Here is a 24,189-nt window from a genome sequence, read left to right as displayed (position 1 = left end):
GGTCGTAGCTGCTGAATTGGCGCTTCAACGGTACGCATATTCGTAAGGGTAATAGCCCTTTTCGGTCAATAGGGTTCAAATGGCCTTCTGCCCCCGAACGGCGAACGGCGCGTTGCCAGATACTTGCCCTCGAAGTACTCGTAAGGTCAAGGCCAGAGGTGGAGATCGACGAGGCTGCGTCAGATGGATTAGTGTGAACATACTATTAGTAAACATCACTCAGGCGATTGGGCGCTGATGTTGATGGCTCGCCCCGTCATTGTTGTCGCTCCGGGGCCAAGATCAAAGTACTGAAGGAGGGAAAAGCTGGTCATCTTACGCAACGGTGCTCTGCCGACTTCCCCAGAATTCGCGTTCGATGACTGGAGAACACTGAAATTAGCGCTGTTACATTTGAACATTGTTGGCCAGCAGAGTCGGAATTTTCCCGATCCGTCAGCTTTTAGGCGACATAATATTTTGGCTGCTTCGATGTTCATGCAGACGGGGACAAGTCAGTCCCTCTTAAGAAGAAGGTTGATTCGTAATGTTCTCCTTGCAAGTTGAGCGTCTCTGTGGGCGATAAAGAACGTCGCGATAAAAGTCGAGGGCTGAAGCGAAAAGGGGCCATTGATGTTGTCTAGCGGTTTCCTTTCCTGGTAAAGCTCCTTGGCAATCACGTGTGACCGCGTTACATGCCAAGACCCGGACGCGGTCTCGTCATTCCGCTTCACGCTTCATGGCCATGCGCCCTGCGCTTCTCACAGCCTCTCAACCAGGAACAATGGTGCTCTTTAAACACCATCATGACGCCCGAAGAATTGGCACGTTTTGCCAGTGATGTGAGGCTTTTCTCCCCAGAAGATATTGACCGTTTGCATCGTGTTCTCTTCCGCCTCCAAGAAGCCTCCGTCGATTTTACGCCCGCTGCTATAGAGCGCGAGTACAAATCCATATGCTTGGAAAGCCATGTCTCGACGCAGTACGATGACCCGTGCTTGCAGTGGCTCCTTGATCTCCTCGAGACTGACCCCGAAATCCCTCTCAACGAAAAGTTTCTCGATGTTTTACAGGAGGCGAACATAGTGTTGACCACGGACGGAACTTCAACAGAGGCGGCGACCGACTACGAGGAGGACTACAAAGGACGAGTCGACAATGATGTTTCTATACCAGTACGACCTGTTACACCTGACTCCATCGACTCCATCAATGAAAACGATCCTCTCTGGCAGCAAGCTGTCGCCCTCGACAATCGAAAATTAGCATCGCAGGCGCTTGAACAATGGCGTCACAAGTTGCAGCTGCAAAGAGCCGCATATCTGGAATATGAGGACCCGGCTATGAATGCAGTGGCAGACAGTTTGTACCTCCGCAATCTGGCAAGAAAGGTTCTGTCGCATTGGCGCAACACTGTCGCAGAAATCCGCCAAATGGATAATGTCGCGGACGACTTTCGCATGCGACGAGATGCTGCATTTTCACTTAAGAATTGGACACTGGCGACCCGCGAAATGCTCTTTGTTAAGGTCAGAGATGAGAAAATACTGCGTAAAACATTGGAAAAATGGCAAGAGAAGACTGCGAGCGTCAAGCAAATGGAAGCCGCAGCTGCTGACTTCCGCGACCGACAAGCGCTTCAAAATGTCCTGGTGAAGATGGTAGCCAAGAGGAGTCAGATCAGGCAAGCAGAAAGTCAAGCTGTTCTTGTGTACGAAGGGAATTTGAGCCGGAAAACGCTTCACACATGGGTGGTGCAGCTCGACCATATCCGGTTGAATGAGCGACGAGCAGAGGCCGCAGCAGACTATTTCGCAAGCAAACACATTCTTCAGAAGTGGCGGGAGAAGGCTCGATTCCGGATCGAAGAGAGAAAGGCTTTGGAGGCTCGCAAGCATGTTTTGAGCTTTACGTACTTTCACAAATGGCGAGCCGCAACCAGAAAGAGTAAAGAGGCGAAATATACCGAAGCGTACAAAACCATGCGAAGAAGAGTCAAGATGAACATCGCTCGGACGGCACTGATCGTTTGGAGGGAGAAAGCCACCCAGATGCGTCAAATGGATGTGACCGCTCAGGAGTTTCGAGCTCGCAAAGACGTGGAGAGTGCAAGGCGCACAGCCCACGGCGCCATCATAACCATGTTCAACAAGGCTGAGCAGGTGCAGGAAGCTAACCTCCAAGCCGATGCTTTCTTCCGCAAGAATCTCATTGAGCGTCTCCATATCTTCGGTTCGAATTGGCTCGTCCCCACCCGACAGGTCCTCGAGAATCAGAGGAGGGCGGATGAGTACCGTTCTACAAGGACTGCCAGCTATGCTGTGCAAATGCTGAGGAACTGGAGGAATGCGGCGTTCAGAACAAAGCGACTGGAGGAGGATGCCGATGTATTGTTCCATCGTAATGAGAAGAGACGGGCTCTTGGGTTCCTCCAGAAATGGAGGCAGGCGTCGGCAGGGTCGAACAGTGAGGAGGCGGTAAGGGAGGTCTCCTTGGTTCCAGCGACGCCGGCGGCTCGAAGGAACCAATTGCTGGCCTCTACGACACCGGCGTACACTCCAGCTGTTGGCCTGTTTGGTAGGAACGACGACGCGGTGGAGGAAGAGGAGTGATGTTTTATGAGTTACGTGTCCACGAGCTGATGACTATGATACCCCACAATCTGCGATGAGTTTTATACAGAGACACCATACAATCACTTAGATCCTTGCTCGCCACAGCCTTGTAACTGTGGGCGTTCTCTGCAAATCTGATGCTTTTGTTTATCGAGTATGGCCTAGACTGCGCCTTGGTATCTTGAATTGGACGATAGCTCTCTTCCGTTCCCTCCAACCTGTTCATGATGCTCATGGTTTACCCTTCCTCTTTGTTGAAGCGAGACATCGTTGACTGAGATGCCGACAGCCAGAGGTGGATGTGTGAGGAGAAAGGCAGAGAGACATTGCAGTCTGTGCTGCTTGGTGAAAGTCGTGGAACAAAATCCGACGTAGAACATGATTCGGCGACATGTGCCGACCGATGACCGTCGGTTACGTCGATGACAATTTATATCTTTCCTTTCTCTTGAGGCATTACAGCAAAGCAAAATGCCATGCTATCTTCTTGACCATCTCAGTCAACGCACATTCGACTTTGTGAACTCATCTATCTCGGTCTAAACTCCTGTAGGTGTCAACATGTCCAACCAAACCATCGCAGACACGGACACGCCAGACCCTTGGATGGTCGCCGCGCACAACCGCTTCTATCTGACCTTCACCTGCGGAGATCGCGTCGAGATATGGATGTCGCACAACATGGAGAACTTCAGGAATTGCAAGAAGATCATCGCCTGGAACCCACCACCTGCTACTCCCTGGGTGGTGGACATCTGGGCCCCCGAACTCCACTACCTGAACGGAAGATGGTACATCTACTTCTGCGGGGCCCACCCAGAGGTTGGGAACCCTTCGCATCGGACGCTTCTGCTGCGCAGTCAAAGTCAAGATCCGATGGAGGCGGGAGCGTGGGAGTTTCTCGGACAGATGAAAGGCCTGCCCGATCACTGGAATATCGATGCAACCGTCTTCTTTTTACCGCGCACTCAGAAGCTGTATTGCTGTTACTCCGGGTGGCCGCTGGGCGACCACTCAGACCGGCAGCAGGATTTATTCTTGATCGAGCTGGAGACTCCAGAGGTCGCGCGGCCGGAGACGCTCGTATGCATTTCCAGGGCAGAGCTACCATGGGAGCGGGCCGATGGGGGGACACATGGGGTCAACGAAGGTCCCACGTTCGTCAGCATCCCGGGCTTTGAAGGAATCATCTACAGTGCCAACGGGAGCTGGACCAGCGACTACAGGTTGGCCCTGTTACAGCTTGTCGGCGACGACCCGCTGAAGGAGTCGTCATGGAGGAAACGGCCGACACCGCTGCTTGTCAGTGACCGGGACAAGGGAGGGCCTTTCGGGCCCGGGCATGCGAGTTTCATCCCATCTCCGTACGGGGATGGGAGAGTGTACTGCATCTACCACGCCACGGAGCACGAGGGAGAGCGATGGAACAACCGCAAAGGCCGAGTCCTCATTTTCGGGCCAGAGCATTTTCATCCCCAGGCGCAACCCATGTGCTGCGCGTTGTCCGTCTCCGGGCAGTGGAGCGGTGGTGTCTCGGTGTCCAGCGCTGGGGGATCTGCTGGAAACATGCCCCAGCAGGGAGCGCCATCACAACCTGGTCATGAGAAAAGAACAAGTCTGATAGACAAGCTCGGGGGGAAGATACTGAGGAAGTTGAGGGAGTATGCATAGCTGGGACGCATCAATTCCTCTCTACTACTTTATTCCACATCGAATCACTGCTCTCGTATAGACCTTTTGCTGGTGGAATCAGGTGTAAGGCACGCTAAAGAACAGAGGATCCACGGGGAAATTCCGCTTCTACAGATTTTCTTCTCTTCTATCCTCTAGACAACTACTAGTACGTTTGATTGAACGTATTATCGCCAACCGGTAGCCGAGGTTTTCCCCTCCATCCACTGTCCTCAAAACTACCGTGACTACGTCGCACAGAGACCATACATCGCTTGATTGATATATCCAGCCAATTTCTTTGTCAAGTTTGCTATCCAAAAGCCATGGCCATCAACAACTGGGTCTGGGTCGGACCGCTGTCCTTCCTGGTCGCCGTGTCCAGCTTTCTCTACACAAACCCGTATCCGGTGTTGAACCGGTACGGTGGACGCGACACATCCGCAAAGATCCATACGACGTGGCTGCATCATGGGCCCTTGAACAACGACAAATGCTGGACGAATCCTCGTGCGTGAGATCCCGTGTCCTCCCCTTCTTACCTTTTACTCGGCCGCACGCTATGTTGTGTGTGTATCAAGGATCATCCCAGGATAAAACAGAAACTGACTGTGCGGGGGGAAAAACAGTTGGTAAAGCGTGCGAGGACGTGCGAATCCATCATGAGTCGGCGACGGCATTCCTAGGTTCGTTGGGTCCCTTCTTCTATCTCTCTCCCTCTCTCTCTCTCCTGCAGCTTGTGCTCTTCTCTCCCGGTTTCCCCCCCATGGAAATCTCCAACCCTGACCGATTCCCATATCCATATAGCATGCGGCTACCCGGAGACCCGCGAGGTCTTCTACCCGCCACTGAACCGCCACGACACCATGAGCGACGAGAGCTACCACGAATACTTTCTGAAATACGATATCAAGGTAAAGATTTCACGGCCCATATAACAGCGTCCTTAAGCTCACCGCCAAGTAAAAAGGCTGTGAATGACTGACGAGTATGACAGAAAGACAAGGCCACCAAGCTGAAAATCGAGGGCATCGACTCGTCGCACGATCTCGTCTTGCACGGTATTGACATTTTCAAGCCGAAAGACGACGACTCAAAGGTACCTGTACCTCTTGCTCTGTTATCCCCATAATCTAGGCGACTGGTTTAGCACCAGCGGTTGCGAGGAGACCTAAAGGACCGTGGGGGGGTTGATTGTCTGACGAGCAATAGATCTACCTCTTCGCCGTCAACCACGACCGCAAAGGTGAGAGCATCGTGCTGTTCTCCCACACTCTGGGAACGGACGTGTTGACGTACGTTCGCGAATTCCAACATCCGGCTATCAAGACGCCCAATGCTGTAGCCGCGACGAGTTTGAAGTAAGATCGCCCTCTTGTCCTCTCTCCCCTCCAACCTCTTACACAGCGTTGGAAAACAATATATATGTGTATATATATATGGGTTCCCAGAAAAAGACCAACGTCCTAACATGTCCACTTTTCAACAGCTCCTTCTTCATCACCAACGACCACTACTTCTACGGCGGCGGCCCCCTGGCGACCATCCTCCGCAGCCACGAAGACCACTGGGGACCCTGGAAATGGGCCACGGACGTGGTCTACTGCGACGCTTCGGGTGCTCAGATCGACTGCCGCACCGTGTCGCCGCCGAACGCGCACCCGAGCGCCAACGGCGCGCTGCTGGTCGACGACGGCAAGACGCTGATGGTGAATGATGTCGTCGAGGCGACCACCACGATCTACGACGTCGACCCGGAGACCAAGGCGTTGACGGTGCGCAAGAAAGTCGTACGTTTCCCTTCGTCTCCGTCCTTCTGTTTGAGACTTAGCACTAGCTCCGTGTTTCCATCCTTACAAGTCCCCGGAAAGGGATAAACAAAGGAATAGTAACTTGACTAACTGGGGTGGAAATTACAGCAACTCGGCGCCGGAGCGGACAACCTCTCACTGATACCCGGGACAGAAGACATTGCAGTGTGCAGTACGTTTCTTGATCATGCCAGCACCCCCCCCCCCCCCCTCCTATATTTCTTCCCTCCAAGGAAACCAAGAAAAAAGGAAGCTAACCAAAGTGAAAAGTCTTCCCGGACGTCCCCGCCCTCCGCCACCGCCTCTCCGGCGAACACCTCCTGGACTACAGCCGCAAGGGCGAAGCCGCGATCCTGCGCCTGGTCAAGGCCCGCGACTACGAGCCCGAACTGCTGTACTGGGACGACGGCTCGCTGATCACGGTCCTCACAGGCGCGGCCGTGGATCCCGTGCACGGCAAGATCATCGCGGGAGGGGTGGTGGAGAGGTACTTTATTGTTTGTGACGTGGATGTTTAGACCCGAGAAAAGAACGAGGGTAGGAGATTGGGGGGGAAAGGGCCGGCGGTGGAGGAGAGAAAGAGAAAGGAAGAGAGGAAGAGTGGAAGGATGTATGCGTGTATGTAGGTGGGAAACACGGGACATCAGATTCGAGATCGAGGGGGCAACCATGCGGAAGGCAGCGAGGGGCGGTGCCTCATACTACTAGTTACCGAATGCCAAATCACCCAGATATGACCAGTCCTTGGATAGTGCAAAAGAGGAGGAAAAAGAAAACATCTTCACGTAAACCAGGGCAATATCAGATTCTAGTGTTTACCTAGCAATGAACTCTGCAAGTCTACGAGTACAACATCTTTTCCTAGCTATCTCAATCTGCTCCAGGTATACAAATTTCACTGGTCTGACAGGGGCCTTGATATATTTTTGTCTCATAGAACATGTAGTTGGGTATCATTTCAATTCGGTGACTCAGAAGTTTGTCATAGACCCTTCACAAGGCGAAAAATCTGTCTGGCTCGGATGGCTTAGAGATGGCTTAGCTTGCAGAGATCAAACTCAATTCGATCGACAAGTTAAACCTTCTCGTTCAACACATCCGGGTCGACACCCTTGAGATGAGCAGGGACGGTGCCAGGCTCGTGCGGTCCTTGACCACCTTGACTTGCCCTACTGGCTCGTCTCACTTCAATGCTCTCCTTGGCAGTTTCGTCAACAGACTTTCTGAAGTGAAGAGCGCTGCCCATGTTGTCGATGCCACCTACATTGGCAAAGCTTTTGGGATTGCCCACGAGACTATCCCTCCTGAGCACCTTCTCGTCATATGCTTCCTCGTAAGCTTCTTCCTCGTCGGGGTCTTGAGGAATGCCGTAGACAGTGTGCGGCACGATTTGGTTGGTCGGTTTCCAGATGTAGCTGGTTACCGAGTAGACGAAGATGCTGGTCACAAATCCATAGAGCCAATCAAAAGAATACAGATGTTGTGCCCCCGTGGTGATGCGAGAATTGCTGTTGATGCTCCATGCCAAACCGGGCAGGCAAGGGCCGATGGCGAGCAGAAAAGCGAGCATTGCTCGCCAATTAATGCCCCAAGCGTTGTATCGGTATCGGCCGCGAGGATCATATAGAGCAGGTACATCAATATGTTGTCGCTTGACGATCCAATAGTCGGAGGCAATGATTCCGGCCATGGGTGCGAGGAAGACGGCATAGCCACCCATGAAAGCCAAAAAGGTCGTTGCAGAGCTGAGAATCTTCCAGGGGACAATGACCCAGCCACCAACAAGGGCGGCGATGACGCAACCACGTTTGATGTTGATGTATTTCGGGCAAAGGACTGTCAAATCATTTGCGGCAGAACTACCATAAAATTAGCACATGATTTCGAGTGGTCAGGAGAGACTAAATCTTACATGCTGTTTGCCGTGATGTTCGTGCCGACTTGGGCAACGTACCACGAGAGCGCGGCAAAGAATGCAGCGGCCCGACCACCATGACTGCCCAGCCAATGTTGGATGATATCCAATGGGTTCCACAGAAACTCTCCGTAAACGACCTTGGATGCGGATGTGGTGACGATACCCATTACACCGCAAACGGTGAAAATCGCCGGAAGGAATGGCAGCTGAATATACTGGCCACGGGAGGTCTTCGCATAGCGGCTGAAATCAGGGATGTTGCAAGCCAGTGTGGCCCAAGATCCTGTGACCGAGGACATGCATTGCAGCCAGAGCCAAGCGCGTCGACTGCCGTGGACCGTTTCGGGGAGGGAGAAGATGGCACCGCCTCCTCCTGCCTTGTGGACAATCCAGCCGAGAGTAGCCAATGCAGTGATGGGCGCAGCGACGAGTTTGATTATGAAAAGATAACGAAGCCTCGTCGGAGGGATCAGCAACAGCGGAAGCTGAATTATCCAGAAGAGGAAATAGCTGATCATTCCCTGCGTCGTAATGCCGGCATCACTGGGGAGGTGATTCTTGATGTGCGCGTACGACGGCCAGATGGCGGTCAACATGAGAGTAATACACTGTGCACCGTTGGCCCCTTGAATACCAAGCCAGAACATGGCCAAGATGGCTCGAGAGACGATGCAGAAGTAACCAAAGTAATATCCGAAGCCAGATCTGACGATGACCGAGAAGGGGATGTGCAGTTTAGCGCCGATAGCACCGTTGAGGACCATAGGGACAGCCACGCAGCTGGTGCCGACAACCATGATGGGAATTGCGTCGCGCCAGTTCAGGCCCACGGCAATCACAGAAGAGGCAGTTTCCCAGGTACCCAAGTTGATAGTGTCGGTTGCCCAGTAGGCCATCCACGTCCACAAAGTCCATGTCTGGTACTTTGGAGGGACTGGGTCCATATCCGCATTGGTCCTGAATACTGGATCAGTCCAACAGTTCTCCTGGCGCTTGTTGCATGTGCTTCCTCTGTAGACAGCACCGACTTACCACACATCCTTGGGTGCGAGAGCGGAGTCTACGGATTCAGGTCAGCAAATGTGTGTGCTTTTCGGTTGGATCTAGGAGGTTGTATTACCTTGCTTGGGCAGCTCCCACGCGCTGAGGGAGGTCGCCCTCGCCTTGACCGTTGCCCCACTGGGGATGAGGTTCTTTGTTTTGGTCACGTACTTCGACATCTTGCCGGGGACTTAGAATCCGACCATAGAGTGGGAAACATCGTCCCAAGAGGGCGGACAGGCACATATATACGTGACAGGGGACGTACAGCGTAACGATAATCGAGGGCGATATGATGCAAAGCACCTCGATGCTGGAGACACCAGTCGGAGCTCGTTGGGTGGAGGGCGCCGAAAGCTGGCTCCACCCGGAGATCTGCAAGGTGCTTGATAAGGCCCAAACCCCATTCTCTTTGGACAGACGGGACAGGGTCGAAGAAGCTTGATCGAATCGTGGTTGGCGCTGATGATGGGCCTAGGCCCTTTCGCGGACCCTGGACTCATGGGTGCGCGATAAGGCACACGCAACCTTTTCCTATGTGTGATAACACCGTCTTCTGGAAAACCCTCTGGCAAAGGGTCGAATATGGTTTGCTGGTCTCCTCGTTTCTTCAATGGGCTGCCCAAAGCGATTGGCGACGAGAAATAAGATCTTGTTGTGTGATGTCAATGAGCATAGCAGATCGACAAGGCAAACAGAGCGGCGTCGCTTGAGAGGTATAGACCATGATGTGGTAGAGGCTTGTTTGATCGTGTCCATTTTTCTCGTATCTGTTGACTCTTGCGCAAGCTTATCTCGGCGCCCTTGCAAGGTGGTGCAGCTGACGCGGAGCGAGTGGTTCCAGGCAAACGTGTGGTGGCACGGAAAGAGGAGGACTCCGTTAGGGTGGTGGTGGCTTCCGCTGGACTTGCAGCCATGCGGAAGGACAAGGAGCGTATCTGGTAGGCGCAAGCGTACTCGGTAAAGTGAGTGGAATTGTGGACAAGGTGGACGTGAAGGAGGGTAGAATGGTACCTACAAGAACATGGGGAGACTGCGAAAAGTGGGAGGCTGGAAAAATGATGCTCCGCGCCGCGGATGCCGGGTCCTGCTTCTAGTCGGACGCACCCTTACAAAGGGTCTCCCTGCGCTATCATTAGGTACCTACTATCTTATCCTCCTCCTCAATTTGGCTGCTCAGTGCTCACAGTTGCGTTGCTCCCACGCGATATTTCCACGTTTTCCTCCGAGCGAGCGAATGAGCCCTCATCCTGAACCCGTCCGACATGCAAGGCCTGCCACTGCACTCCCCGCGGGCGACGCCCTTCTCCGGACAGATTGAATCGCTTGCTTGAGGCAGTTCGACGCTTGATCTCTCTGTCAGGTCTATCTTGGACAATTTTCCTATACAGAGACTGTGTGAGCTTATCTCCTTTATCATCGCAAACTCAATTCACAGGCAATCTCGATTGCGCCCACAAATTTTCAGCTGCGAAACCCAGATCTGCAGCCCGGCACCAAGAGGGCAACTGTTCTCATGCGCAGATTCGAGTATCCATCTTCGATTGTCAAACCTACCTCTGTCTAGCTTGGTCACCAGCGTCCATATTTGTGTCGACGTCTTGGGCGATCCCGCGCTCTAAGCCTATCAAAGGCGATCTGTCTGTGCCGAGCTTTCTCAATCCGTAATGGATCTTTTCGTCTCTCGGTAAGATCAGAAATGGTTGCTTAATTTGTGCAGCCTTGCTTCTGGGCAGGGCTCTTTCTCCATGTACTCGTTATGAGGTAGCAGGTCGCCCAGCATCTACCGCGTTGGGATCATCATGCGCGTCCTATCACGCAGGACCTCTCAACTCGATATGTTATTGACCGTCACTCAGATGCCTTTGCTCTTCTGCTCCGGAAAGGGCGTTGGAGGAGTCATGCCCTCTCCCTCACCTCCACTAGTTGCAAAAAGCACAAAGTGAAAAGTGACGCAATGCCGACGTATATCTCGGCGTATGCTGGACACATATGCAGACACTGACAAGATTCTTAGCCAAGTCCAACTTTCACGGCCCAAACCTTCCGGAACAGTGAAGATGGTCGATCCGTTGAGACGAGAGCACTATTCATTGACGCCGATGTGTCTGACGGAATGTTGAAGCCAGCGCAATGCAGCACCTCATGGCCGGATATGAGTGACGTAGGGCTGTTGTCACCGTACATGACGCTTGCCGACAGGAGCGGACGCTATTCTACCTTTGAAAGATTTGGTGTTGGTGAGCTAAGAGTTTAAATGAGCGTTGTCCGTCGCGCACACAGACTCCTCTAGCTTCCAGAGCGGGTCGATCATGTTGAAGGATATCCTGGACTTTGCTGAGATGGTGTCACTCCCAGCCCATGTGCATACTTTTCATTACAGACCACATGACTCTCGCTTCTCCTTCAGCGCGGCACGGAGACGTGGAGAGGCTGGCTGGGCTTTTCCTCCGATGTGCCGGGTATATCCAGCAGGATACTCGTATATGTACGCGCATAGACCCGAAGCACCTACCGAGCTGAAGAAGGGGTCTTTGAAAGGGTTTGTTAAGAGAAGTCTCGAAACACTGGTGGCCCTTACACACCATGCAAGCATTTCCGCAGTTTTCGACTACAGTAAAGAGGAAACGGGGGGAGTGTTTGGCGTAGATATACTCGATATAGGTCCACATATGGTTGTTATCCCTGCACTACCTGCACCACTGCACCTATTCTTCATTGTTGCTTGTCTCGGTACTAAGGAACCTAGTAGGTAGCCACCACTGATAATTACCAACCTACCCAATGCCAAGAATTAAAGAGGAAGAAGGAGATAGTAGAGGAAGGGGGAAGCTGGTAGCATTGCGCCTACAAGGATGTTGCGCCCGGTCATTTTATCTAGTAGGGACATCGAACGGTCAGTGGTCAGTGGTCAGTGGTCAATGGTCAGTGGTCAATGGTCAACCGTCCCACCCGAGTCCCTCAGTAAAGATCCCTCCTTGTCCATGCCGCCCGGTTCGAAACGGTCCTGCCATCAGAAGGAGCGCGGGGCGGAGGGAGGGTCGACTCGAGCCAAACACACCGATGACTCGCTAACCTACTAGATACCTGTAGTACCCATACCCTTGTACCCTATTTCAGAAGCCGCTGGATCGTGGAATGTTGTAACAACGCCATGCTTTCCTCGATTCAAGTATTCAAGTATTTCGAACATTTGAGCGTTTACGAGAAACAAAGTCCGTCCGGAGCCCATATTACCTACAATACCACCTCGTGTGCGGTAGCCATTACTGGGGTATAGCAGCCCATGTGCTCAGCTCGCGCGGTATATTTATACAAAGTCCCCATTTCCCGATTGAGGAGGGGCACCCGGGCTATACATACCTAGGTAGGTACGTCGTACGGAAGTAACCTTGAGCAAACAGACCCGATACTACTCGCTAAGTACCTCAGTAACTCTAGTAATAATCAAACTAATTTCTTTCCTTTCAGCGCCGGGGCCAAGTAGCACCCGTAATGTCGGAGACGATATCCGGGACCTGCCTTTTCTAGCCCGTGTCCGCCACTGGACCCGAGTACGAATGGGCCGCGCAGCAGGACAGAGTCTGGCAAGGATCCGAGCCCCCCGAAGAATGTGTACATAGTTTGTCGTGAAGATATATGTTGACCCTTTCATCCTCCTTCCACAGTGTCAATGTGAAGACACTTCTTGCTTCTTCTCTCTCCCTATGAATTGTTGAGTCGCCGCTGAGTCCCAAAGGAGGGGGCGGTCCGGTTAGCTCTCTCAGGCTCCACATACGACATCATTGGCATGTGAAAATTTCTGATAACGATAACACGGACTTTCACATGCTTTCGTCGGAAACCAAGTTTCATAACAGCCGCGCTCAACAAAAGATTGCGTTACTAGATCGCCACCAAGGCAGCTATGACATTGAGGGTGACTTCATATTTATTTCAAACAGGAAACTACCGATTTCTATGCATTTTCAGAGAAGCGCAGAACAACAAAACTTCTATCAAGCATAAATTCTGACTCGAGGAAAGGAGATCCGCAAACAGCGGATGTTGGCGACAAAGGAAACCGGGGCCTTGATTATCGCTTGCTCGTGTGAGGTTCATTCGGGTTGCTGGATTGTTGTGACGGATCTCGTCCAGTTGTGCCGGTAGCTATCAGGGTATCAAATGCTGGGTGCTGGTTCATTTGTACATGATTGTAGAGGAGAGGTGAGCTCGTGCTCTTGACAATCAGGGCGCAGGGAACATAGTAGACGACGTGCAGTCGATAGCCAATACACTTATTTGCTGGTCTTTTCGTTGACAACGTCCTTGGCCTGCTCCTTCTTGGCCTGGAGGAAGGAGCTGATCCATTTGAGCACATCGGAGCTCAGAATCAGCGAGGTGGTGACGACGGCCTTGCCGCCCGCCACGTAGCCATCTCCCCCGCACTTCTTGTACTCGTCGTTGTAGGTATTGAGAGCCCAGTCCTTGGTGGTGTTTGCGGTTTCGAGAGGCCAATTGATGTAGCTCATAACCTTTTCCTGAATATCCTTGGTCTCGGATTTGACAATAGGCACCTGCTCGTCAAACTTGGACAGGAACTTGTCGCCGAGCTCATCAGCCTTGGCGACATAGGGCTTTGCGTATGACGCCGGGGTCTGGAAGTAGGGCAGCGTGGGCTTGACAAATTTCGCGTAGCCGGCATTGGTCAGTTCGATCGATTTGACGCCGTAGGGGTTCTCTTGGATGGTCTTGATCGAGTCTGAGACGAGAGGATAGGATTGTATATGCTAGGCAGGACGAGAGATCAGCAAGTGTTCGTGGCAGAATCTCTCTGCAGAGGCCGCTGGGTTCACTTACCGAGAGGAAGGCAGAATGCGGCATGTCGCCATTGACAGTAGCTTCACCCATGGTTATGGTTGTTGATTGACTTGTGCAGGAGCTGCAATCGATCAGTTATTGCTCGGAGGGACACAGGACGACAACAGAAGGTGTGTAAGTGAAGGCACGCCAGTAAGCAGCGGGAGAGAAGGGGGGAGAAGCAGTCCAGTTACTCGGGTTTTCCCTTTTGTTGAGGGAGGCGGGCGTAGATCTGCGCTGGTCGGGGAATTTACTGCAGGAACCAAAGGACCAACATACTCACAAGGTGGCGTGAAGAGTGGGACCAATTGTAGGTCAGTGGCAGGGCAGGTCAACACAGCTCTGTTTCTGTCAAGGAGGCAGAGGTGAGAAGCAAAGAATGAGAGCGGAGGTAGATAGGTGGGAAGTGAGCGGGAATAATATGGTGGTCGGCTTGACTTTTGGGCTAAATAGGTGATGGTGACGGTGACGGTGACTGTATGACTGTTATTGCCTTGTAGCAGAGATGGGCTGGCAATCTTGTTGAGCTGCGTTCAGGCTCCATTCGGCCCTTAGCCCATGAATGACACCGATGAAGAGCGACCCGATCCAGAGGTGACTGGGGAGATGATTTCATGGCCTTGATTTTCGCTCCATTCAGGGCGCGGGCGCGGGCAGCATTTGCTGCAATGGCCCGACAAAGTGGACGGGAGCTCATGCCTGGGCGATGCTGGTTGCAAGTTCTGACATGTGAAAGTGCCAGCCTCGGGCCACTCTTGCCACTGACTGCCACTACTGCCACTACCTACCTAGGTACTGCCACTAATACTGCCACTTCAACCTGGTCGGCCCTTGTCACTCACTTCTCTACTACTCGGTACTCTCAAGGTTTCCCAGGTTCTCATTCTCCTGCACCTGCTGCTTACGGGTGGCTGGTGTTGCCGCAACATGCTATCCACTCATCACCAACCATATACGGGATACTACTAGCAAGCTAGATAAAAAAAAACATGGAATTGCAGCTCCGTGGAATGACACACAGCTACTGCCTACACCCAAACACACTGACCACGGGTACTCCGTCCATCAGACCCCCTGCGCTTCTCCATTGCCTGCCCCTCTTGTCCTCGTTGATGTGAGCCATGTCTGCCACACTCCCTCCCTGCAGTCCTTTGTTCGTGGCAGCTCTTGGTGCTCGCATTTCCAACCAATCGCAATACTCCACTCCACCACATCCATGGCGTTGTCGCTGTCTTCACACCACCTCCTTCGAAGCATCCGACTCCGGTGCCTGGAACTGCTCGTGGTCTGTGGCAATGACTTATTTGTCCTGACGCCTGAAACGTCATGCCGACGTCCTGAATTGTGTTACACATGCGCGGCTAGCTTGGGAGGTCAAAGCTTATTTGGTCGTTATCAGACAAAGCAGAAAGGAAGTGGGATGACAATGTGCCCGGTCGACGAGGAGCATTTCTGCAATCTATATCCTTGCTGCCACTCCTGCAACGACGGGAAGCTGACCTGTCAATTCCTTCGCACGGTCCTTTTCTGACCTATCCCGCATCATGCAACGCGGAATCTTTTTCCTGGGGTAAGCACCATATTGAGGAACCTTCCATGGATGACCGGCATCTGACAGATGCACTATGCTTCCCGCTGCCATCCCAAGAAAGAAAACAAAATAACCCCTCTCTGTCTGTCAAGTCATAGCTCATCGTGGCGGAGCTATGTCACAGAGATTGCGACTTGCTTGATGCTTTTTTCATGTGTGACAATTTTCTCGCATGTGAAAATGCGGCGCGCAAGCGGTGGATTCTGCGGCTTCTAAAAACGGCCTTGCATATGCACCTAGCAATGGCCAAGCAATGATGAGGAGCATCACTTGTGTATGTAGGCACTACACACCCCAGACTCCCTCTAGATCGATGTGTACTTGGCAAGTCAACAGTTGCCTTCCTGTAACAAGTCATGATCAACATCAGCGCAACTAGGTACTAGGTGTGTACTGGATGTAAAGAGCAGTAGCTAGAAGGAAACACCCATCTTCTCTCCCGTCCCGTCCCACGGAGACCCTTTTCTTTTCCTTGTTTCCTGTCCCATTTGCATATGTTTTAAAGTTTCAATCGACAATGGTCCTTCCCTCCCCCAGCGACTCATCGACCGATACATATGCAACGGGCTGCGTTGGGTTATGATCTACTTACCCACCCACCCGGCATCTCCATTCCTTCCCGCGGGGAAGTTGGACCAGGGATGGGGATGAATGAATGAACGAAAGAATGACACGGGCAGAGAGCCAGATACTAGCCGGCAGAATACACACCCCGGGATAAATGTCTTGTAATACTGGGTACGGGGTATATATATACCCACCTCCCAACTTGAACCCGTGTATATTTTGTCCATCCAAGTTCTCCGAGAAGGATCTGTCCTGGTGGTGATACTCCGAGCTATATACAGTATCCTACTTACCTACATACCTACCTTAGGTATTCAACCACCTACCAAGCCCACACAGCTAGCGCACCTATAGCGACCAATGCATGTCCTTAATAATGGAATGTACAGAGTAGGTACACAGTACATATCCATCCATATGCTAGATTAGTGCCGGTAAAATGCAAGCGGAAACTACTGTAGAAAAGTGCCCCGACGCCCCGTTTTCGCCTTCACCCGCCTCAACCGCCTCAACCACATCCCGTCCCCGTCCCCGTCCCCGTTCCTCCGGTCCACGTCTCAGTCTTGCCTAGGTAATAGGTAGGCCTGGGTCGATTGGCAATTCGCAACAATCAAAAGTTTAAAAGTTTCAAAAAAAGGCCCATCTTGTTGATTGCTGTAGGGGTAGAATGGGGGAAAAGAAAAGAGCATACCTACCGTCAAAGAGTTAGGGCCGAGCGCGCTAGCATGTGCGCAGTTGTGTTTGGGTGATATACAGAAAGAGGAAGACACAGACGCACACATCAAATAGCACATGTCAGGATTTTTCGGCTGTGTCAGTCTATGGATCCCATCACCTCTTGCACTGCTGTCTGCTTGAATCCTCGGTGGCTTGCCAACCATGTGTTATTCTGTCCACACAAACAGAGATAGACCAAGCAGAGTGGTCCTCATCGGCATCTCGACAATTTTTTTCGGCTATGAGAAAGCTCACTATCTGGGTTTGTCTGGTCTTCCATACAGCATCCCTTCTTATCTCAACGTCGGATCTACCAGCGTTGCCGTGCCCGTCAACTTCAGTAGGTCACGTCACCCTGTCCCTTCCGATGCAAAGGCTGCCCGTCGCGCATCATTCAGTATCCCTGACTGCCCCTCAATGCTCAATGCAATGCAATGCTGTGTTACCTAGCCCCAAGTTGCGTACTCATACATCCACCGAAGGAATTCCTGGCCAAGCGAGACTTGCCTGCGGCCGTTACATTTTCGCCCTGTTCGTGGAATGGCCAAATCCAGTTCCTTGTTCTGATCGTCTACCAACCTACCCCATACTCCTCAATGTCGAACACGTCGTATTGTGGGCAACATGTCGAACTGTTCCCCCCACGATACTGCCCGGTGACGTCCAATGCCTCAGTCCAGCTCCTGAATTGTGTCAAACCCCGCAGGAACTTCCCAGCCGTGGTTACGGCACGCACGGAGGTATGCTGCCTTGGCCTCTCCAACATTGTAAAAGGTGCCAGGTCGTCTGTCTAGCCTCGCAGGTCGCTCTGTATCAGACATGACCAGCCGGACTTGAAGGAGAAGGCTTTCAACAGTGAGGCTGGCAGACCATCCATTATTTGTCAACACTTCCATGCACATTGCACCCCCTTCCGTGACGTTGCCACCTCCGCCTCGGCTGAACGGCAGAAAGCGAGGCTTGACCACTCGAATGAATGGGGGGCTGAAAGGGTACTGACTGGTGAATCGCATCTCCATGACTATTGATGTCACCCCGGCACTTTTCATGTCCTTAGCCAGAGGTAGATCGCTCGGAAAGCTGTGCAATGCCACGATCCATTGGTACACATTGTTGATCAAGCTGCGGTCGATATACCACCCGAGTGTGGCTGGCGGAGTGTCATCCTGGGTTTTTAGCGCCTCTTTGAGCAGACGCATGAGTGCCTTGGTGGCGACCGGGTTGGCGTCCTTCGGTGGTTCCATGAACTTGATGTTCGTGATGTCCAATTCGCCAGGTACGAAGTCGGTATCTGCTGCCACTTCCGCTGGTCGTTTCTTGCCATTGACACACAGGCTTTCAGCATTAGTGTCGCATCCGAAAAAAGGCTCACGATTGTCATCGGCCTGTTTGGCGGCTTGAAAGATAGCCAAATCATCCTCATCCGACACGACACTGTCTGCGTCCTCCTCTTGTTGTTCGGCTGCGGCCAAGTTTGTTTGCGAGACTGTCTTCGTACGCTTCCCGCAAGGCGTTCCTACCGTGCCGATGCTGCTGCCGGGTCTCCGAGCCTTCGATATGGCAGTTATTGGGATTTTTAATGGCAAGCCCATTTCGTTGACAGCCGTTCGGTTGGGATCCTGTTTGTAGATTTGGATTCCCACAGGGTCGCGACGGGGTCCACTTCCGGTCTGGACGAATAGATACCGGGTCTGCACCCAGTCAACCTTCGGGACCACATAGTGTGGCGCGGTGGAGGTGAATTTCGCGGGGTCATTCACGACTTCCTGCAGGGAAAGCACATTCGCAATCTTGAGCTCAGATCCTTGCCAGTAGCGCTCAGGGACAACCTCCCTCGAGTACCTCAAGCTTATATGCGCGGAAGGGCTCAAGTAGATCCCATGCCCGTATGCTCTGCCATTGATGACTTCATCATATCGGAGGCCCAGTCGAATGATTGAGTGCCAGTTGGCCGTTCGACTTCCGTGCCATGCAAAAAGAGTCGGATACATGGTTCCAGTGGCCCGCGCATGTCGCTTTACGCTGTCGTTGAATCGCTTCTCTTTGTCTGGAGCCCCTTGGGCCAAGCGAAACTGAATCCAAGAATACATTCCTCCAACCCGATCTGTGACCTTCCCGGGAATTAAGGGACCGTCCTTGCTCTCGATGTCGTCAACCTGCATGATGCAAGATCTATTGGATGCCACAATCCAACGGAGAAGATGCAATGCTGCCTTCGGAATCTTCTCAGGCGATGCTTCCAGGCTGGGCTCTTGGCTTTTTCCCTGACCTTCCAAGGAGCCGCGCATCTTGATCACAGATGGAAGGGCATCCAGCAACGTCATGATGGCGTTCTCCTGGTGTTCTTGAGCGAGGCTGTCAAAAGTCTTGTCGTATAAATAGCAATCCGTCTTTCCCTCTTCAGAAGGACTGTCGAGGTCATGGACATGCCCAGGATATGGAACAGAGATTGATGCATCCAACCAGATTTGAGGCAGCTCCAAACTCTTGACGCGGCAATGGGCTGCGGCCTCAGTTGGAGCACATAGGAGGACAATCCAATCACCAGGCTTGAGCTTTTCAATTGATGTGTTCTTCCCTTGTCCGACCGTCAAGCACTTCAAATCCGTATTCCACGTGCATGTAAAAGACTTTTTCGGGACCCATGTGGTATGGACTTTCCTGTATGAAGCCATCGCCGTAGTGCGCAGGATGCTGGGACGGGGTATGACGGGTACTACCAGGTCCATACCGATAGGAAGCTCTTTGAGTCTGCCACCAACAGCAGCTGCGTAGCAAAAGCTGACCAGAAGGTCGACAACGTATGGTTGGGCCATAATTTCCCACTCCAGGCGAGGGCCTAAACCAAGCTTCATATATTGGTACAGGCAGAGAGGATTCAAGCAGACGTACGGTTTCAAAGCTTCAAACCCGTCGTCGACCCGGCAGTGACACACGAGGCAGAATTCCGTGCACCGGACGAAGTGTCTAAGGGCAAATTGCATCAGGATCAGTGGCAAAGAGGCCTTCGCAAGTGGGTTCTGGAGCATGTGGTCTGCAATGACTACCGGGGGAAGGTTGCTTGCACAGCCTCCGTCATCGCAGTGATAGGGCATCATGTCGCAAAAGTTCGAGGTGGAAGGAGCTGCTTGTCTGTCGTTGATGAATTTCTCTGCGCCAAGCCAGCTGAGCTGGTACAGTTCCCGAGCCGCAATGATCTTGAAGGCCCGTTGGTTGAGGAACTGGTTGATTGAATTGCCAATGAATAGTGCTTCGAAGGGATGATGATCAGCTGATATGGCGTCAGCATCGTCCGCTGGGGGCTCATCGTCCGGCTTCGTGTACTGGAAGAGACGGAGGACTTCGTGGAGGGAAGGTTTATAGTGGCCACAAAGGCCCACGCGCATCTCCACGAAGTCGGACAGATCCTTCTCAGTGACGACTCTGCCTGCGTCCAAATAACCCCGCATGTATCTGATGAGCAACAAGAAGTAATGCTTTCGCGGCACATTCCACGCCTCCAGTGCTTCGTCCGAGAGGCCGAGCTTGGAAACTCGGATTGAAACGCATAGAATACCGGCGGTGGCGATGTTTCCAAAGATCGCGACACGGAAGCCTGAACCCTTGAGGGCTCTAAGATCTGCACATATCTTGTCCACCATCCCTTGGGGTGCAGTTGACATGCTGGCGGCGTCGATTATGGTGTTGTGGCCGCGCTCTGTGCTGGTGGACTTACAGGTATCTAGGCCAAAACATTCATTGTCAGAATCACCCTCAAAAATAAACTCGAATTCATCATCCTCCATCAGATAGCCGGTTATGAGATCTTCTTGGACACGGTCTCCTGTCATGACCATTGTCAACAGCCCCGCAACTTCAGTCACCAAGTCGATAACTGACTTGCCGTGGGCATTTTCGGTGACTTTTTGCAGAGTTCTTGCAACAACAGGATCGAGGGAGGTGTCCTTGGAGCACACCATGAACGAGTTGCCGTCCGGATATTCTCCTAGATCATTGGCAAATGCCTCGATATTGACTTGTTCAAGGTTGCCAGTGGGATAGACATAGGTGAAAGCAACGACGCCCTCTTCCGGGCTGTGGATGCTGTGGATGCGCTCGATGCGTAGGCGGTTGGCATCATCCAAGTGGCTGAGGAAGAGCTTCCGGCCCATGGCGGGTAGAGTAGGGCGCGATTGACAGAGGGAGGTTGTAGATCTGGAGTTGGTGAAGCAAGCTGAAGGGTCTCGGGAGGAGTCAGATTTGAGGATCCTGTAGCTGACAGATCTCACGAAGGGAAAGTAAGAGTTGCCTCAGCTTTTCGCAGACAGCATCACGTTGAGAGATGCCATCAGCGGATGTAGGAGAGAGTGGAATGGAGAGGTAAAAGTTGGGAAAGGAGGGAGGATTGAAGAAGGAGCAGGAAATTCAAAATCATAAGAGAATGCTGGAAGTTTGGGCAGAGATGGAAGCAGTGAGGCAGCCTGTGCAGTTATTGAGGTCGACAGGGCACACAGCCAGTCAAAGTCAATAAGGCAGAGCGCGTGGTAGAACCAAGCCGCACTTTCTAGGGTACAGCGCAAGCGTAGCGACTTCCCCGTCAATATGAAAGAGGGCGCAAACATCGGGCCATGTGTCCGTCTTCGTTTTCCGCTGCTGTTCAAATTGCAGGTCCTGGGGCACCAAGACCAAGGCAAGTCGGCAAGCAGGACTGCCATGTTCACTCTCTCTTTGCCTGTTAGCAGCTTGGTCCATAGACTGGTTTCTGTTTGCTTTGTTATCAGTCTCACCATCCCGAGTGATCTTTACGATTCTCCAAGACAACATGTCTCCTACCTACAAAGCTTCAACAACGTGTGATAACTACAAAAGAAGGAAGATGGAAAAGGTGGGAGGAACATCTGAAATACTAGCAGACTGGTCGTGCCAAGCGGGATGCGTGCCCGTCGGTATATAGTTATTCCGAGCCGAAGGCAAATGGAGATCCGAAAGGGCAGGTTGGCTGCTCAGAAATGACAGTCCTTGATCCATTTCCCACATTCATTGTCCCTGGAAGATAAGACCTTGTGCACGACATGTCGTGGGCATGGCCGATCATTGGAGAGCATTGAACCACCGGCCAAGAAGTCCACGATGAAGAAAGAGCAGATGCATGCTTGATTCCGCGCATGAAGGGCTCGCATTTGTTGAAGCTGGCGAAAGGCGAAATCCCAAGCTCGAGATGCCTTCTCGCATAGACGCCGAAGATCACGGCGAACAGAATGGTGACGGCAGTGGATCTATACTTGCAAAACTCCATCAACCTCAATTTGATCCCGTCGACTTTCTGAACGATTCACTGCCCAGCCTGAACTTGTCATCTCAGACCCAGATCTCGAAGACAAGCAGGTCCACACAGATTCAGGGTGCCTCTACCGACTCACTTGCTCTACTCACGTCGCTCAACACAATCAGCATCCGTGCCTCCTCGGATTTGACGTCTTTGACGGACGAGATTATTCGCAGTGGAAACCGTCTGGCCTATGAGGTTGAGGTGCTTCGGGGTGATGTGAACGGATTTCACGAGCTGTTGACCGACTCGCTACGAGATGATATTAGCCAGTTCGTCAAGAACGAATTTATCGCCAATGAGCCACCGAGTTTGAATTCCGAAGCTGAGGGTGATGGCTCTTTGCAAAACGCGGAATCACAGAACGAGCCTGATTTCATGGCTCGACTACGGCTACTGGGAAAGGTGAAAGCACGGCTTGAGTCTGTCATCGCCATATTTGGGGAAGCAATGAAATGGCCAATACCTCCCTCTGAGTTGTCCATGGCTTCGGCCCTTATCTCAGTCTCCTCGCCTGAGTTGGGAATACAAAGCACAGCTGAAGACGACAAGGCGCGCGAGGTATTGAAAAGCATTCGGGCAGAAATCGATGATCTACTGGGGCAAGAGTCGGCCGGCTATACTGGTCTCGAGGCCGCATCTCAACGAGTAGAAGAATACAGACAACTGGCAATGCTTTGGAAGGGCACGGGCGAGGAAAAGGCGAGAGTGAAGTTCGTTGATTCATTGGTTAAGTTGGTGGAAGAAAGGCGGAAGACACTGGATGCACGAGAAAGGGCTCGGAATCCCAAGGTGGCTAGTTCTGTACGATCAAGCTCAGCCATGGACAGAAATCCCAGAGGCTCGAATGAGGGAAGTAGCGGTGCTGCTGGGCTGTTCCGGAACCTGCAGCGCTTGAAAGATGATCTGTACCTCGAATGATCTCAGAAGACTCAATCGCATCAACAAGAGGACATCTTCGCACTGAATATTGAATTGTTTTCACTCGAGCCGTATTCGTGTCTTCCTGCAGCTTCGCCGGCTCAGGTGTCAAGTCCTCCCCAGCAAACATTCGCTGCATCGGACCGACCTCAAATCTGCCCGAAAGAGGGGTTGATGCATTGGTGTTGCAATGATTCCTGCCTCCCGAAGACCTCGCGTCTAAACGCCCCATGCCGCGGCGTGTCATGGCAAAATGCATTCGTAAGACATGATGCACAACCCCACACTCAGAATCTCAAAGGCGTGAAGAACCATCTGTTCTTGCCGCTCAAGTATCTCTCCTCCAAGGCCTTTTTGACGTTTTTCTTTGCATCTTCTCTTTGCGAAACCTCCTTGAATGTATCGTTCGAAATGACACTCTTCAGTCCTTCCAGCTCCAGTGTGTACCGGGTGGGCATGATGTGGTTGTAGTTGATCATTTTGATGAATGGCTTGACCTTTGATCGTTTCTCCATTCGCTTCTTACCCATGCGGCGAGTGACTTTCGAAGGGTAACGTTCAATGCCTGCGACCAAGGCGTAGGAGAATGGATGTTGTTTCGTGCCGGAGTCCATTGGCTGGATGATGACAACCTGTAGAGAAATCGTTAGACCTCCGATCGTTCGCATGCGTTAAAATCCGTCTTCTCTGTCCGTACCTTCTTTCCGGCATATCGGCCTCGAGTGATGATGGCCACGCGGCCGACCTTGAGGACTATCTCATGTGTCAATGATGTCGCAAAGTACAGTTGTATGCGATCTTACTCACACTTCATCTTGAGGTCAGACTTTCGCGCTTGAAGAGGTTGTTGGATAACTCGGGAGAAGTTGAGGCTGCAAAATGCTAAACTCATCCGCCCGGTGCTGAATTGCTCAAAAATTGGTCTTGGCGAAGTAGGGTTTTCGAGGTCACGTGTGACAGGGGTGGTCCACGCTAGCTCCGCCTTTCCCCCCTCAACTGCAGAGGCAGGTCGGCCGATTTGTCAATTAGCTTTGTTTACATCCCGATTCGTCTAGCCAATCACAGAGGCACTGCTACCCGACGTTACCTTGTGCCAGCAGACCAGCGCCAAAGTCTCTTGCTTTCACCGTTATACTAGCATCGTTGAATTTATTGTGCTATTGTTTCTTGTTTGATCGTTGGGTTCTTGCTGGCCCATGCCGGAGTAAACGAAG

General features: G+C 52.2%; 8 protein-coding genes across 8 annotated transcripts; 4 read left to right on the top strand and 4 right to left on the bottom strand.

The window, feature by feature from the left end:
- Positions 1 to 785: 785 nt before the first annotated feature.
- Z520_04481 (uncharacterized protein) lies at positions 786 to 2,591 on the top strand (the record flags this gene model as incomplete). The annotated part of the gene is made up of 1 exon (XM_016774988.1): positions 786 to 2,591. One exon carries the CDS (start codon positions 786 to 788, stop codon positions 2,589 to 2,591), a length of 1,806 nt encoding a protein of 601 aa, XP_016633968.1.
- A 564-nt stretch (positions 2,592 to 3,155) lies between these two features.
- Z520_04480 (uncharacterized protein) lies at positions 3,156 to 4,265 on the top strand (the record flags this gene model as incomplete). The annotated part of the gene is made up of 1 exon (XM_016774987.1): positions 3,156 to 4,265. One exon carries the CDS (start codon positions 3,156 to 3,158, stop codon positions 4,263 to 4,265), a length of 1,110 nt encoding a protein of 369 aa, XP_016633967.1.
- Positions 4,266 to 4,591: 326 nt separating this feature from the next.
- Z520_04479 (uncharacterized protein) lies at positions 4,592 to 6,594 on the top strand (the record flags this gene model as incomplete). The annotated part of the gene is made up of 7 exons (XM_016774986.1): positions 4,592 to 4,775; positions 5,073 to 5,179; positions 5,263 to 5,364; positions 5,478 to 5,626; positions 5,755 to 6,055; positions 6,185 to 6,248; positions 6,347 to 6,594. The coding sequence occupies 7 exons, from the start codon at positions 4,592 to 4,594 to the stop codon at positions 6,592 to 6,594; spliced, it is 1,155 nt and encodes a 384-aa protein (XP_016633966.1).
- Positions 6,595 to 7,151: 557 nt separating this feature from the next.
- Positions 7,152 to 9,214, bottom strand: Z520_04478 (uncharacterized protein; the record flags this gene model as incomplete). Its single annotated transcript, XM_016774985.1, has 4 exons — positions 7,152 to 7,935; positions 7,989 to 8,951; positions 9,027 to 9,054; positions 9,115 to 9,214. 4 exons carry the CDS (start codon positions 9,212 to 9,214, stop codon positions 7,152 to 7,154), a joined length of 1,875 nt encoding a protein of 624 aa, XP_016633965.1.
- A 4,098-nt stretch (positions 9,215 to 13,312) lies between these two features.
- On the bottom strand, positions 13,313 to 13,925 carry Z520_04477 (uncharacterized protein; the record flags this gene model as incomplete). Its single annotated transcript, XM_016774984.1, has 2 exons — positions 13,313 to 13,804; positions 13,875 to 13,925. 2 exons carry the CDS (start codon positions 13,923 to 13,925, stop codon positions 13,313 to 13,315), a joined length of 543 nt encoding a protein of 180 aa, XP_016633964.1.
- Positions 13,926 to 17,420: 3,495 nt separating this feature from the next.
- On the bottom strand, positions 17,421 to 20,900 carry Z520_04476 (uncharacterized protein; the record flags this gene model as incomplete). The annotated part of the gene is made up of 1 exon (XM_016774983.1): positions 17,421 to 20,900. The coding sequence occupies one exon, from the start codon at positions 20,898 to 20,900 to the stop codon at positions 17,421 to 17,423; it is 3,480 nt and encodes a 1,159-aa protein (XP_016633963.1).
- Positions 20,901 to 21,946: 1,046 nt separating this feature from the next.
- Z520_04475 (uncharacterized protein) lies at positions 21,947 to 22,975 on the top strand (the record flags this gene model as incomplete). Its single annotated transcript, XM_016774982.1, has 1 exon — positions 21,947 to 22,975. One exon carries the CDS (start codon positions 21,947 to 21,949, stop codon positions 22,973 to 22,975), a length of 1,029 nt encoding a protein of 342 aa, XP_016633962.1.
- A 287-nt stretch (positions 22,976 to 23,262) lies between these two features.
- On the bottom strand, positions 23,263 to 23,789 carry Z520_04474 (uncharacterized protein; the record flags this gene model as incomplete). Its single annotated transcript, XM_016774981.1, has 3 exons — positions 23,263 to 23,607; positions 23,673 to 23,728; positions 23,783 to 23,789. 3 exons carry the CDS (start codon positions 23,787 to 23,789, stop codon positions 23,263 to 23,265), a joined length of 408 nt encoding a protein of 135 aa, XP_016633961.1.
- Positions 23,790 to 24,189: the final 400 nt, after the last annotated feature.

The sequence above is a fragment of the Fonsecaea multimorphosa genome (genome assembly GCF_000836435.1).
Source record: "Fonsecaea multimorphosa CBS 102226 unplaced genomic scaffold supercont1.7, whole genome shotgun sequence".
Classification (NCBI taxonomy): Eukaryota; Fungi; Ascomycota; class Eurotiomycetes; order Chaetothyriales; family Herpotrichiellaceae; genus Fonsecaea; species Fonsecaea multimorphosa.
Note: the sequence above shows the minus strand (reverse complement) of the source record. Positions and strands in the feature narration are given on the sequence as shown.